At 42.9% G+C, this 16,305-nt stretch overlaps 2 protein-coding genes across 2 annotated transcripts; both read right to left on the reverse strand.

Moving 5' to 3' along the window:
• Window positions 1-281: 281 nt before the first annotated feature.
• On the reverse strand, window positions 282-1,495 carry olig1 (oligodendrocyte transcription factor 1). The gene has a single exon (XM_035175057.2). The coding sequence runs from the start codon at window positions 1,171-1,173 to the stop codon at window positions 391-393; it is 783 nt and encodes a 260-aa protein (XP_035030948.2). The 5' UTR covers window positions 1,174-1,495; the 3' UTR covers window positions 282-390.
• A 12,571-nt stretch (window positions 1,496-14,066) lies between these two features.
• Window positions 14,067-16,054, reverse strand: olig2 (oligodendrocyte lineage transcription factor 2). Its single transcript, XM_035174844.1, has 2 exons — window positions 15,916-16,054; window positions 14,067-15,621 (listed from the first exon to the last, which is right to left on the reverse strand). Exon 2 carries the CDS (start codon window positions 15,597-15,599, stop codon window positions 14,736-14,738), a length of 864 nt encoding a protein of 287 aa, XP_035030735.1. The 5' UTR covers window positions 15,600-15,621; window positions 15,916-16,054; the 3' UTR covers window positions 14,067-14,735.
• Between the last annotated feature and the right edge of the window lie 251 nt (window positions 16,055-16,305).

A 16,305-nucleotide genomic window follows, 5' to 3' on the forward strand; every position in this document is an offset into this window, starting at 1 on the left:
TAGATTTGTTTTCAAAGCCTTTAAATGGCATAATTTTTATTTTATAAGAACCTATTATTTCTTTATTTGGACTACTTCCAGCTGCAGGTCCCTGAAAGTGTCACCAACTTTCACTTAGTCATATGCAGCGAGCACACGTTCATTGCATTTACTATTCAACAAACTCCAAGGTGGTTTATTTTCTCTTGTGCAACATGAAAAACAAAGCGTGATCACATTCAAAGAGCCAGTCGTGCCAAAAACAGCATAGTTGCATCAATTTTAAAAGGATATTTGTGAGTATATAGTGTAGTAAAATATTAACAACATGTTAAAAATGTTAGAAAAATAATTTCATATAAAAATGTTGCATACATGTAACAGTCATCGAGTCCATTCGTCAGATCCTCTTCACTTTGGGAATCTGGGCACCGCAGCTGAGTGGCTGAATCTGGGCAGTCTGCAGACTCCACACGGGCACAGGGGCCCCCCTGAGGCACCTGTAGAGCTCCACTGCACTGGGGCCAGTGAGGGTTCCATGGGGCCCGGAGACAGCAGGGGACATTTAGCAGCAGCGGATGATGAAGTGGAGGAGGAAGACGACGGGGACGAAGAAGAGGCAGCCGCTGAAGTGAGGATGGATTCTTGGGTAAGTAGGAGCTGACTGGGGCCGGAGATGAGGGGCCACCCTCCAGCGAGCAGCAGCCGGGGGACCGGCCCTGTGTTCACTCCCATCCCGATGCTCACCTCTCCCAGCAGCCGCCGCATCTCCTGCAGGGACGAACCCAGGAGGAGGATGTAGTTCCTGGCCAGGACCAGAGTGGAGATCTTGGAGAGCCTGCGGCCTGGAGGAGCGCCAGGCTGGTGCGCATGAGAGGAGGCGGAGGAAGGTGAGGAGGCGTAAGGCACCATGACCTCCCTCAGGGCATCCATGGCAATGTTCAAGTCCTGCATCCGCTTCCTCTCCCTGCTGTTGATCTTCCTCCTGAGCTCCTGCTGCTCCTCAGTGCTCAGCTCCCTCTGTGGTTTGATCGATCTTTGGCTGCTCTGGAGGCTAAGCAGTGGTGCAGGGTGGAGGCGGGAGCCCAGGTTGAAGCCTGGAGGGCAGTGTGGTAAGTCCTGGACAGACCCGGGGCCACAGAGAGGTAGAGACTGTTCCTGGGCCCTGATCACCGGGTTCGACAGCACGTTCATAGTCTCCTCCGAGGTGTGTTTCTCTTCAGAGTTGTAGTCCACTGTCTTCAGCAAAAGTTTGAGAGTCAAATTAAAAGTAGTCTCTCAGTCAAGCAAAAAAAATGCTTAACTACTGCTTTAGAAATAAAAAAATCCACAAAGTGCAAAGATCAAATCTTTATTCCCTCCACTTGTTCTTCTCCCCTGTGATTGTAGAAAACAGGAGCCATCCAGCACAATGACGACTCACTTTACTTTTGGCTTCAGAGGTTTCTGGTGGCACGAGCTTCCTAAAGTGGCAGCTCGGCTTTATCTCACTTCCACAGCTGCATGTGGCGAGAATGGCAGCTCGCACAGTGGAAAAGTGAGTTAAATGGTCCCCTCACATAACCCCACCTCAGCTCAACTCCTCCCCAACACATGATGTGCTCCTTACAAACACACGTATGTGCACGTCTGGCTTTCTGGTGTTTGGTAGTGAAATGAGGAGCAAGTGACGACTAAGAAAATATCCGGGGGAAAAAAGGATCAGTGGGTGTTTTAGAGATATTCGGAAAAGGTTTTACATTCAAACACAATTCAAACACACAATGTTATAGTTGACAATTAGTGCAATCATTTTTGAGGAGCTTTTTTTATTTTTGTGTTATGACATAAGTAACAAGAAACAACATTAAAACAAGTTTTCACACTCTCATATTGAATGTGAAAAACTCCAATCAGCAGTTTTTAATATGAAGAGATCAGATCTTTTTCCGACTGAAAATTATTTGTATTTGTTTTTATTTTTTTATTTTTTTTGGTGCATTTGTCAGCAAGGACGTTTTTGTGGAGGAACCTATTTATCTCAGTGAGGCTCTGTCTTCATTAAGTTTAATAAATAATAGTAGTTTTGCAATATAATGAATAAAATAGGAAAACTCAAAAACTCAAAAACTCAAGGCAACTTAATGCAATAGATTTTTGAGTTTTGAGGCCAACTCTTAACTTTTTGAGAAAATCATCTGTACTTGCACCAACTAAATATGTTTTGTTCAAAAAATGTAATTTGCCACAAAAGATTCTGAGTCAACCATTCCAAACAATAAAAGTTGTGCCAACTAATTACCTTTTGTAAAGATAACAAACAAAACAACATAGTGAGCTTCATGGAATGTGCCACTGCAGCCGTTCAACAACTTCAACAACCATTTAAGGACTTTGTTATGTGCCGGAGAGAAGGTATTAGCTGTACGTGTTAATTGTGTCAGAGAACAGTTTTGGCAAACAGTCAATGGCTACATCATTGTGTGGGGAGAGTTAATTGATGGTGCAGAGGAGGAGGTTATTGTTGCTCAGCTCTGAGCGGCTACGCTAACCAAATTGGCTGGCAGAGAGCTGGGCACGGTTCCAGGCCGGCAGACAACAGACCAATTGACTCCGACCACAGGTGAAGCTGGCGTGGGGCACCAAGCAAGGCTGGAAACCTCAGATGTGCCATTCATGAGCCACAAAAAGACCTCGGCATCACTGAGCCTGGTCGTCCTCTTCTTTGCATCCCCCCCCCACCCACCCGCTCCCCCTGCTTGTAAAGCCCATCTGAGAGGGAGAAAAGGAAGGCAGGGGGAAGAGGGGAAGCACCGCACCGTTACACACAGAAAGCAAGTTGTTTACGATGAAAGCAGAAGGAGATGCAGAGGAGGAAGACCCTTTCTTTCGTCCCCGGCCGCTCGTCTCTTGTCGTTCAACAAGTGAAAGATGTGTGTGGAGGCGCTTCCCTTCCCTGCCAGTGGTCCGGTGGCGTCCGCCTGGTGCTGTGATTGAAGCTGAATGGATGGATTCCAGACGGACAGGAAAGGGAGGGCCCCATGAAAAGGGCCAGGCGGATGGCCCTCGCACCTGCAGGAAAACAGAGTGCAGGCAGCCAGGATGAATGTGTGTGTGTGTGTGTGTGTGTGTGTGTGTGTGTGTGTGTGTGTGTGTGTGTGTGTGTGTGTGTGTGTGTGTGTGTGTGTGTGTGTGTGTGTGTATGGGGAGCTCAATTTGATTCTAGTGCCTGTCGAACAATGAGACGTACTAAACGGAGTAATGAAAGAAGGCGAGCCGTGATGCTTTCACTGTATTTTTGGAGATGTGGTTTCTGTGTCAAGAGAAAAAAAGGACACCTGCAGGGAGCCATACATACAGAAGTCAGAAAGGAGGAGAGAGAAAGAAGCTGGTGTCTAACATAAAAGTGCACCTCCCCCACGTTTTTTATCCACCAGGCAGAGAAAAGTGAGCTTGATTTGGGGCTCAGCATATCCGCCTCCCAGCTTCCAGGCTCCTTTTGATGAGGCTGGACCAGGGCAGGAGCACCGGTGGCTTCAGGGCAGGGGGAAGACTAGTGTCTTTATGGTGGAAGGACTACTATCCATCTGGGTAAGGCCGGCCAATAGTTGGTCTGCACCTGGGAGCTAAATGCCTCGTCTGTTTGGAGTCACTTCCTGCGGCTGACAGGCAGGAAGACACCTCAGCCAAACGTCTGGGTCAATGACTCCACCAGTACAGGATGAAAAATACACCCAATGTGCCTCCACTGAAAAAAACTGTGGTTATGAAATCCTTTCGTTTTTAGAGTTCATCAGTACAAGGCAAATCTGAAAACTTGCACAGTAGCAAAAGATAATAAGATGTAACGAATTAAAATAAACAATTTTCATATTTTACATTTTTGAGTTTGAATACGTTTCAGCAGATTAACACAAATAATTCAGAAATACAACAAGCAATAAGAAAAACATTATTAAAATGCTATCAGTTTATTGAATATGATTTTTTGGTATATACAGTATATATATATTTTTTTTTAAAGGTTTGGAGCCCAACATGAAATAGATTTTTCTTTTAAACCTCAGAATAGACGTGTCCTGCTTTATGGCTGATATATTTTGTTGTTATTTACGTTATTCGTAGAGGTTCATAATGTGCTGTTTATTGACCACAGATATACTCTACTAACATCTTGCATATTGTCACCAATAAAAGATGTTGGTGTGTTTCTTTGCTTGAATTTATTAAATTCCAAAATAATGTTAATATTTTCATACATACAATTAATTAGTTAATTGATGCCATTGATTGACAAACTGAAACTTAAAAATCCAGACAAAAATGATCCTATCACAGTTAGTGTGTTACTTTTACTTTTACTCGAGTACATCTTTGTTTATTTAATTGTACTTTTACTTGAGTAAAATGTTACTTTAAGTAAAAAGTACTTCCTGCACCACATGGGTGGCAGAAAAAAGCTATGAAAACTTAATGTTTATTGAAAGGAGTTACAGGGTCTATAATCCTCAGACCTGAGATTTTGACCATTTAAAAAAAGGTTAAGTGGAAAGAACCATGATCAGATCCGAAGTCAAACATTGAATTAATATTTAAAAAGTTTGTAACTTGCACCAGACTCTCAAAGAGAAGAATAAAGAGTGCATCTGTTTTGGGCTCCATATAAAAACTCAAATAAACAGTTACAATGACACCACAGCGTTAAACCAGTGCTGCACCGGCTGGAGGCTTTGTTTACAATGTGTGAATAATGAGAAATTAACAGTTGCCAGTGACTGATTTCGTCCCTGTGGGCAAACAGGTGCAGCGTCAACAATGAAAATATACCAAAGCAGGACTTTTCAGAGGGAGAAGGCTGCTCTGCATCAAAGCGAGGACGGAGGACACACTCGTCTCTCCGCTCTAACTCCTGCTCCGTGAGGCCTGGCCAAAGACATGAGAAGATTACAAGCTGTTAATAAGGTGGAACCGATCGGCTGAAGGTCCGCTTTTGTGCTTCCCAGCATGCTTTGTGAGCGCTGGCCTGGGATAGTCAGCATTTGGTGCTGATCATAGTGTGGCAGGGATAATGAAGGTGGGAGGGGGTGTAAGGTTTTAGCCCTCGGGCCCTTTGTGAAAGAGAGCCTAAATGCTTCACGCTCAATAGCTGCACACGCTCAGTTGGTCACGGTTGTTTAAATACAGATGGACTTTTGCCACATTCATATTTCATGGTGCTAACTGCTCTACTGACACTTCCTGTTTATTTTTTTGTAATTGTGGCCGTATACCTGCAAAATCTACTTGTGTCCTCACTTTCAAAATAAAGGCCTGGAAATCCCAGAATGTTTAAAATGCTTCCCAAATGTTTTTGTGCTTTACATGGATTTGTTTGCAAAAGTAACACTGAAGAACGCCAACCTTTTATTGTGGTCATTCAAAATTACCCCTGAACATAACCTCACTCTGATTATCTATTGTTATAGCAGATGTTCCACTCTGAAACAAAGTCACCAGGGATTTGTGGGACGGCTGCTAATAGGAAAGCTTGAGTTAACCTGTCTCCCACAGAGTATCCAAACCCCCCCGATCCTATTTAACAGTGACAATGATGGATTCACAGACACTAAACTTCAATAGGAATCCTCATCCCAAGTCAAACACAGAGCTTCTTCTTCTTCTCACTGAGCCAGCGAGAGCGTTTCTTTTCGGGTTTTTATTAGCGGTACAAGGCCAAGGGTGGGTTTACAGAGGTTATCCCTGTCTGTGAGGAGGGCGGTGCAGCGAGATCCAAAGTCACTGTTAAAGTGAAAGCCGGCAGCAGTATGATGGATGAGGATACACGTCTCTGAGATTAGATGTGGATTGTTGTAGTGACGAGGTTCAGGCAGCGGAAGAGAAACAGACACTGACGGGTTTAAACCTCAATGTTTTTGAGGTACTGGTACAATTGTGCCTTTACGACAACAGCAACTGATTCTCCAGTTCAGGGTTCTGCGTACTGAGTCAGGTTTCAGCTCTTTGTGCGGCTTCAGGAATCAGCAGCAGGTCTTTACTTGTTGAGCTCTATGACTCCAGGTCACTTTTCAGAAAGAAAGCTGCAACCAGCATCATCACAGGCCGAGCAGAGAGCCCATTCTATACACAGAGGTTTTGAAATGGGCACTGCAACAGATCAATAAAAATAATGTCAAGATGTGGTAATATTCTACCAAAATTCATGCAAACTTTTGACATGTTTGTTATTTGTGGATAGAGTCCTAACACTGTATATTCTCTACATTTTAACTTAAGTTGCACAATTTGAGTTTGCAGATGGAGCCAGTGGGGGTGATGTCAGGGTTAAAAATGGTAATGTGATGAATACATGGTTAAAAACTTTTTCTTCTATCTTTTCATGAGCAGAGAACGTCATTTTGCATTGGACCACATTGTTCTCGTTTCAGAAACTCTTGCCGCTCTATGTTGGCAGATGGATGCAGTGGATGTAAGATGATTCTTTCAGGCCTTGACGGACACATCTGTCGGCCTACACACTTTATCACACACACACACACACACACACACACACACACACACACACACACACACACACACACACACACACACACACACACACACAGTTACTACCCCCTCTCTCTTGCCTTACAGCCTCCTCCTCCTCCTCCTCATTCACCTCCCACTGTGCTCCTGCTCCTCACAGACTCTCAGCACAATCAAATCCCCACTAAGACCTGAGAGCTCAGACTGAAGCAGCCACTACTCTCCTTCTTCTATTCAACTTCCACCCTGATCAAACTGCAGCAGGTTTATCACAGATGTTAGGATAACTAAAGACGGGTCTCCCACTGAGGAGCGTTTACTACGAGAGTCAGATACGAAGACCCTGACCGATTAGTTTTATAAAAGTTTAAATTCAGACATAAAAATCATGGATGGATACACTGTAGATAGGTAGGTAGATAGATAGATAGATAGATAGATAGATAGATAGATAGATAGATAGATAGATAGATAGATAGATAGATAGATAGATAGATAGATAGATAGATAGATAGATAGATAGATAGATAGATAGATAGGTAGATAGATGGATAGATAGATAGATAGATGGATAGATAGATAGATAGATGATACCCAGTGATCTGAGTGTGGTGCTAATTTGATTTATGAAACAGCAGACCCCAGGGAAGCGACAACTCGAGCGCAGACATATGTTCCTGTGCAACACGATAGCAGGCTTCACTAACTTGACAAATTGGGGTTGTAGTTATTAAAACATCTCTTGGTGTCAGAGGCAGATTTACTCACAGTGAACTGGTCTATTCTCAAACCACAGAAGTTATTCTCCGGTTATGAATAATCTACAGTATCTAATGATGAAAGCAAAATGCAACAAACTGCAAAAGAGAGTTAGCTTATTAATCATCAAGCATTTTACACTGAGCCTGTTGGATTATCCAAACTAATCACCACAGTGTTCCTTTTGCTGTTGAATTATTTATGTTCATTATTATGTTTTGATGATATGAGCATAAGTGGATAAATTATCTAATGCAGTGAAAGATAAGGTCTTGCATGTCTCTAAACTTGGACAAATAAAACAAAAAAAACTAAAACTAAATATACAAAAACAAATGCTGGACAATACACTAAAGACTATGTTAGACCTTAAGTTGGACCTTCGTCTAAAAATGCATGTTTCCCGCAGGTAAAAAGTCTGTGTCGAGAGAAAAAGAGGAGGAACACATTGACTGAGATACATCAGCTCAAGGCTTTTTAATTTATCTGCTTTCATATGCCGTTCGCTTAGATCAGCCAAAATGTCGTCTGGACCTAAAACACCTACAACAAGTATGACTGTGGAGGTCGAAACAAGTAACGAGCCAGTTTTGAGAATGTAAGGAGTAGAAAGTACAGATATTTGTGTTCAAATAGGGAGTACGAGTAAAAAGTCGTCAGGTAAATAAATACTCAAGTAAAGGACAGATACCTGAAAAATCTACTTAGTAAAGAAGTATTTGTACATCGTAACTTCCCACCTACGCGCTGTTGCCCCCAGAGGCTTATTCATATCGGACTCTGGGCCCATATCTTTAGACAATCACCCATGGTTAATTGTTGAGTATATAAACCATGGGATTGATTCTGCAGCCACAACTGCCTCCACTAATCTAAATATCAGGATCCTGGCTGCAGGGGATTTGCTCCCATTGTGACACAAGAGCATCAGTGATCTCCAACACTCATGTAGGGTGATAAGAACTGTCCACGTGGGTGTTTCATTTCATCCTGCAGGGTTGCAAAAGGTTCCTTGCAAAGTTACTTCACATCAAACAGAGAAATATGTTGCTTCATGGATCTGGCTTTGTACACAGGGGTATTGTCATATTGAGACAGGGAGGGGACAAACACAAGCAGTTGCCATAAGGATGAAAAATACGACTGCATATAGAGCAATTATTAAACGGGCAATTAGCACTAAGTATCAGCAGCTCAACAGACCTTTCTTACTAAAACAGCTGCTTGTGTATGGATATGTTTCTCAGATTGGGGGCAGGTGCACACACCATGTCACTCTCCTGAAAGGCCCTCATGCTGGAGTCATTCAAAGTGTTGTCCACCCACCAGACAACTGTTCCCTGGTTATCCACTGCCCCCCAGCACAGCCCTCTGATACCTCTGTGTTTCTGCACTGGTTGATTCACGTCCCCGGTCCTGCTCACATTCACTTTGATGTTTAATCCCATCCTGACTGTGTCCTCCTTCAGTCCGCCGAGCCGCTCGGCCAGTCATGAATATCCAAAGGTCTGCTTACTCGACAGGATTATCCCTCTTTTCAAAGCCACTGGGGACAATTCTTCAGCCACAGAAAACACACTCAATGGATCTTCTGCTCTCTCGCTTTGTTTCTTTCGCTTTCCTTTACTCTCTCTCTCACTCCCTTCTGTCTTTGTCCCGCTGGGCTTTTACCAAACACATTGATCCACCCGATCGGGTAGTTCATCTGCTGCTCCTCTTCGATTGTTAGACACACAAACACACACGCACGCACGCACATCACTCAGTGGTGTTTTAAGCATTTAACTTCAGGCTGCACTAATCTCCTGATAATTTAATAAATGCTTCAGAGTTCCTGCAGATCTGATATGTGTCCACGACCTTTTACATTCTGTCTCCTCGCCTCCTCCTTATTAGAATGACTTTCAGAAAGACATTAAATCAATGGAAAATCTTTATCATGTTCTGCAGTTAATAAAACGCCCTAAGTTTCTCCCAGCTTTGGCCCAGACTGCAAACACTTGCTCTCCGTTACTACTCCTTCATCAATTCTGGACCCAACCTGTTAATACAAGAACTGCAACTGGACCCATACAAGGCTCAGATATTAATGCTGGTGATGGCAGTATGGGCAAAGGCTGGCGTGCATTGCAACCTGATGAAGGTTTGTGCTGGTTGGGCCGGCAAGAGCTTCCTTCATGCTGCCATGTTCGCTTTCGTACGCTCGACCAATTTCTTTGGCAGAGGCGGACATTCACACCACTCGGTCCACGGGCAGGTCAGACCTTCGTAAAGGAGTCTACGCAGGTGATGGTATAAATTGTCTTTCTGTAGTCCTGCTATGCTGATGACACCTAACTATCCCAATCAGGTGAAGGCTTGCCTGGCCAATGTCTCAGCACCTGATCAAATGAAACAATCACATTTTATTTGCACGCCGACATTCAAATTCAACTCAAAACGGCAGCTATCACAAGTTTTTTCGATGCTCACAAGTTCTCACGAGAACTGCAGCAGTAGCTAAGAGTAAGATATCAGAGGACATTTAGGCTAAAAACACTGTTTCAAGGCTCACAGAGAGACACAAGTGAGGGATTCCTCTCCCAGGACGGACAGAAGTGCAATAGATGTGCAGGTACAAATTGATGTGTACATTGGCCAGTTTGAATGAAGTTTTTTTTCCCATCCTGTTTCATTGCTTTGATGTAGTAGCCTATATGTGCCAGAGAAATCCATTTTCCCAGTTGCAATCCCAGCTTGGATGATGATGTGGGCATTATTCACGATCACCATAACGCCCACTTAGTGCAGTTGAAGTTTAATGTTGATCACAGTGCTGTGCTTCTAGCTGCCATAGAGCTTCATAAAAAGGCATCCTCGCATTGCTCTGAGAAACAAGAACACATGATTTATTCTTAGCGAAGCCCCCACTTGTTGCTTTTCTATTCAATACAGTCAGTGCTTTATGTGTCACAGTGTTTCCCATTGGTAAATAGTGAGCAGATGAGCTGTGATGGAATAAACACCGGTCCCATGGGAAAGAGTGACCTCTGAGGTCTCATATTCACCTTCGAGCTCCATCTATTCCCTTGTAAGTGTTAAATCCCGCCTTTGTCTCTTACAGCTTCTCTGTTTGTTTATCTCCTCTCCTTTGCTCCATCATTGACTATGTTTCTCTTTCTGTTTCTCTTACTCTGCCACCTTTGATGCATCCCACCAATCTTTAATCCTTTCGGCTAACACAACATGATGCGCCGAGCTGAAAAAGGGTGTACATCTGTGCAGTGTTTTCAGGAAGGTTTAAATCCAGTTACAACAGTGTAAGACTGATGCTCCCCTTCTGTCCAAAGTTATGAATATTTAAACTGTCACAGAACCAACCTCGGACTCGCAGCATCAATGGATAAGTCAGCCTGCCACCAACAGTGGATAAGGAGCTGTTTATTCAAATCCAGACACAGGGATGTGAAGCCCAGCTGCTATTGACCAGATCTTCCAGGCCGAGCTGAAAAGATGCTTCTCACACAGTTTCTCTTTTAACTTCGGCACCATGTTTATCTTGGAGTTTTAACAGAAAAACTTTCTCATGAGTGTCAGATGCCGTTGTTTTCCAGCTTTAGAGGAAAAAAACATCTTTAAGATTCACTGACAAATGAATGAATCAACCATAAAAGAGGTTTCAATATGATTTTTCTTCACCATTAGATTTCAATGACTATTTTTTTCTATGAATCATAATGAATTTAGTTCAATCAATGAACCTTCATTAGAATCGTGCGGCTGTTTAATGTAGTCATGTTAAAAGCCGCTGCTTCTACTTATGTTGAAGTCATATCCATAAATGAGGGAATGCAGATGCTTCCACAAAGGGCATCATGGGTCCAGTCAAGAGTTCGATAGAGTAATCATGAAAATCATGGCTTTGGCAGCAACCAAATCTTGACCCATTTACAATACAATATGATACGATACATTACAACACAACATGACATGACACAACACGATATGATACAACAAGACAATAAACATCACGATACAGTACAGTACGGTATAGTACGGTAAAATAAGCGACACAACACAGCACAAGTGTGTTTGTCAGCCGAGTCTCAACTCATTTACGATAAGACACACTTCGATACAATACGATACAATACATTACGATTCGACATAACAAAACACGATGCAATACAATGAGATATGATACAATATGACATGATTCACGATGCAACACAGTATGAGTGTGTCCATTAAAAACATTTCCTCATTAAGATGTAATCTAAGCAAAATTAGGCTTATTTCCTTCCAGTGTCTTCCCTTGTTTCTGAATATACATATGAAGTAATCTTCACTTCCAGGTCACACTGATGCAATTACCTCAATGTGCATCATCCAGCGTGAATGTGCCTGTGTGTTCATTAGCTTTAAATACAACTGCACTGACTCTAAAGTTGAATAAAATCTTTTAAACAGCGTTGTCCATCTCTCCAGTAGATTTCAGAGACTTTATGACAAGCAGCACTGATGCTGCTGTGAAATAACAATTTACCAAAATGCTGTTTGTTTTTCCTGTAATTAATTAATTTTATTTGTATAATATTGACTTCCTGACCACTGAACCTTGGACTTCGCTGTTCCTGAGTTTTTAAGAGCAGAGGAGATAATTTGTTGGAATCAACACTAGAGAGAGGGCATCATGGGGAGAGGGCGGCCTAATTATTTTAGCAATACGATCCTCAGTAACTCATGTTAACTGCATTTTGTGCTGACAAATGGCGCTTGGAAAACTCTGGGGGGAAAATAGTTGAGGTAAAACAGATGTTCTAAGACAAATAATCCCACAATTTATTCTTTTACTTGTCATGAAAATGTTTTGTTAAACGTGAAAGCAGCTGGAGGCCAAAATCAGAGGTGAAGGTGAAGGTCGACTGCAGATGTACAAGTTTACAATCAGACTCTTTCAATTATTTAATGGATTTTAGATCATTTTGTGTCAATCCACAAACTAGAGTAACAATATCATTAATAAGCGATGTTCAATTTTTAATGGATGTTGTTTTGCTGTGAAGGGAGTTCTTGTTTTTACCTCCAGGAGGTTGTGTTTTCATTGCTGTTTGTTTGTCAGTCTGTCAGCAGGATTACAAAAAAACTACTCCACCGATTTCCATGAAATTTTGTGCAGGGTTGTAACAGGACCCAAAGAAGAATTCATGAAATTTTGAAGACGGGGTGTTATCCTTAGTGAGGTTTACACTCTCTCAACCTTGTTGTATCTGCTTTTGCTCATCTGTCGATTTGTGTAGCTGTGTGAAACATTTCAGTCTGTTTCAGCTATGCTTCATGCTAAAATATGTGATTTAATTAATACACCACTTGAAAAACACCATTATTAATTCAATATTTGTTTTGATTTTGTAATATTAAAGGGTGGTTACTTGGTGTTAGCCCCTCTCATACTAAACTGAAAAGTATTTTGAGATAATAAGAGACACACTTTCACATGAGCAAAACCTTATTCATACGTCTTCCTTTTTTGGTGGGATGGATTCCGCAGAAGTCAGACAGAGAAAATATGGTGTCGAACTGAACGCTGAGTGATTTTAAGAATGTACAAAGGACATTTTTAATTAGTAATATAAGTAAATCTAAAGTTTTGTATCTTCTATTTTTCTAATATGTAAAAGTAGCTTCCACAGGCTGAGACTTTTTCTGACCTGTAAACAGACTGTATTTCTGTTGCATTGCATCGACCGACCTCTTACTCTTTGAAACGTCCTACAAAACACTGAAGGACTTTGAATAATTCAGTCCGAGTAATGAGACGAATAAACAAATGCGTGTATGAATATTCAGAGATTCAGTTTATATCGTTCCAGCTTCAAAAGCCTTCGGAAAACATTGCAACAGCATTGACAATCTGCTGTGCAGCTGCTGCCTTTCCCCGAACTGTGCACCAGCCTTTACTCATCACTGTGGCTTCTTACTGCAAGAACAACTTTGTGAATAACAAATGACTCGATGAGCATTTCTTCATGGACGCCCTCTTGTTATAAAGATCATAAAACAGAAACGTTTTCAGAATCTGATATATGTCAATCTTTTATTGTGCAGGACGGATATCCAGATGTGCAGGTGAAGTCACCTTGAATCAATGAAGGATCACACACTGACTGGGCTGTGATCTGAACCATCCTGCAGGAGACGGGTTGGTTTTTAATGCACACCACACCACAATATCACAAAATATTAACATTATATAAAACGTGTTTATTTTATTTATTTGTACTTTGACTGTACTTAAGAAAAAAATGTAAGAAAAGACATGTTCTGACATGCTTGAAATGTATGCCTAATTAATATTTTTAGTTTATTGTGTAATTAGTCCTGCATGGATATCAAACTGGTAATTATAGGATAGGAAGAGTTTTTAAAGTTTTCTAAACAAATGTTAGGGTAAGGGTTTATTTCAATTTTCTGTTTAAATTCTGCAGATTTTGCTCAAGAAATGAAATATACATTCTAAATTTAATTAAGAAATAAATAAGTATATTAGGTTATATTCATGGGGAAAAAAAGTTTTGGACATTTCCCAGCTATTTCAATATCTTTACTATAACGAAAATGAAAATAATCACAATAGTTGTCACTTCCAGGTAGGTTGGAATTTGTCTTTGTAAAGCTTATAAAGTAAAGTAAAATAGTTTAATCATTATATTAATAAACACGAAGATTGTCTCTCTATGATAATGTTTATACTTTAAGCCTTTTTGTGCTGCTTTGATTCTCCTTCCCAAATGTTCTCTTTTGTATTGTGCTATATGTAAAAAATTTAAATAAAACACATCGCCAAAGACTTTGCAATTAATCGTCTTTATTTTACATTTTCAAACCCAACATCATCAGAGATTCATCTGAAATTCACGTTCAAAATAAGTAAATAAATATCATTTTCTGTTTATTTAAAAAAATAAAGAAGTGGCCATTGTGTGGGCCGGACAGTGAAAGACAACCCACTGGGCAGAAAACAGGGAGAGAAACAGAGGACAGAATAAAGCAGGTGCAACATGTGAGGGCAGGAGGAGACTTCCCACACATTAACAAGACTATAATATATAATATCTCCCACTATTTAAACAGATGATTCTACATATTTACACTACATTTGTGGTTGGATTCAAGTTGGGGCTTTTCCCTCTGCAGGCCCCTTAAATCACCAGAGAGTTTGATGTTCAAATAGACGAATAGAAGACTGGATCATTAAGGTTTTCCAGAATTAAAAGGAATTTCGTTGTGCTTTTTGAGCTCTGAGAAGAAACACCGCTTACAACTGAGGTTAATCACCATAAAACACTAAGTTAGTTGCAAAACCCCCAAAGTCCCAGTGAGGAAAATCAATGCAATCGTCTTTACTGGCTCCGTCCACGCAACGGATTCAGCGACAAAGATAAATAAAAACATGTAATAAGAGGAGAGAGAGTCTGTGACAACACCAAAAAAGTTCGTCTCCATTGGGTTTGGAGTCACTTGGAGTCGCTGGTCAGCCTCGGCATGGGGACGGAGCTCATGCTGGACACATGCGGAGGCGGGACTTGGCACATGCTGCACGGACAGGGCATCCCGGTGCCAACGCCCCAGTGCTGGAAGCTGCTGCCCAGCGGCCCTGCACCGGGAACGGGAGCTTTGAGGAGTCCGTGGTGGGGTCTGACCGAGGTGACGGCGGAGATGCCGGGCGCGGAAAGAGACGCGGAGGAGATTGCCGGCGGGAGGAGCGGGTGGTGCACCGCCGGGTGTGCGGGGTGGGGGGCAGCCGGGTGTCCCGGCACGGGCCCAGCGTGTGTCATAGTCCCGCAGGCTGACGGGTGGAAGCCGCCGTGGTGCGCGCTGCTGCCGTAGATCTCACTGACCAAGCGCTTCATCTCCTCCAGCGAGTTGCTCAGCATCAGGATGTAGTTTCTCGCCAGCAGCAGGGTGGCGATTTTGGAGAGTTTACGCACCGACGGCCCGTGCGCATAGGGCATGACCTCCCGAAGTCCGTCCATGGCCACGTTGAGGTCGTGCATCCTTTTCCTCTCGCGGCTGTTGATCTTGAGGCGGATCGACTGCAGCTCGTTCTCTGACAGGAGTTTACGGTCTTTCTTGGCCAACCTCAGGGCCGCGAGGGACTCGTCGTCGGAGGCGGAGAGGTCGTGCAGGCTGTGCAGGCTGTGCAGTTGGTGCAGGCTGTGCAGGCTGTGCAGGCCGGGGATGTCGGATGGAGAGTCGCTCTGCGTGGAGGACACTGCGCCTGAGAATCCGTGCACTGACTTCTTCAGGGTTGCCATAAAGCTGTCGTCCACCTCGGGGGAGGAGGGTCTGCTCGACACGCGGCTCGTATCAGAGGCCATGGTTCTGGTCCAGCACGGAGCTCTGAGGAGGAAACACAGTTGATTTAGTGAAGCCTAAAATCCACAGGTGAGGCCAAAGGTTAATCCAACGACTGGTGATAAGAAGTAAAGGCTTATTGCAATTTCATCTGTTGACTTAATAATTAATAATGTATGTACATTTTGGCTTTACATGCTGTCATATGTTAACACCACTTCAAAACCTAAAGTTCAGTGAGTGCGCACAGACTTTCATGCTCTGTCTGCCTCTGGTTTGCCATAAATAAAGCTTGGTAAAACATCAATAATTACTCAAATTGCCAAATTAAACACTCACCGAGAAAGTTTCCAAGCGCGACGATGTGAAAACCTATACGTCAAATCCACGGGTTACTCCAAAGCGCGTGTGACAGCCCATTTGGCACGGCTGCGTGTGACCGCGGGCTTTTATAGCGCACAGAGGCCGCTTCACCGGGACAACGCGGTGTGTGTCCCGGCAGCCACCCGGCGACCAATCAGATCCGTGCAAGGGAGGGAGGGAGGGAGGCGGATGGGAGAGAGGGGAGGGAGGAGGGCGACGGACGGTCCTCAGCCTGATGTAATTACCGACACACAGCATCACTATGAAGTGAAATCAGACACACTCCGTCCCGCATGTGGCCCCTTCTTGTGGAAAGGTTCGGGCCGCGTGTGGATGGATTTTACGCACAGAGGAAAACACATTGCG

The sequence above is a fragment of the Hippoglossus stenolepis genome, chromosome 13, assembly GCF_022539355.2.
Source record: "Hippoglossus stenolepis isolate QCI-W04-F060 chromosome 13, HSTE1.2, whole genome shotgun sequence".
Classification (NCBI taxonomy): domain Eukaryota; kingdom Metazoa; phylum Chordata; class Actinopteri; order Pleuronectiformes; family Pleuronectidae; genus Hippoglossus; species Hippoglossus stenolepis.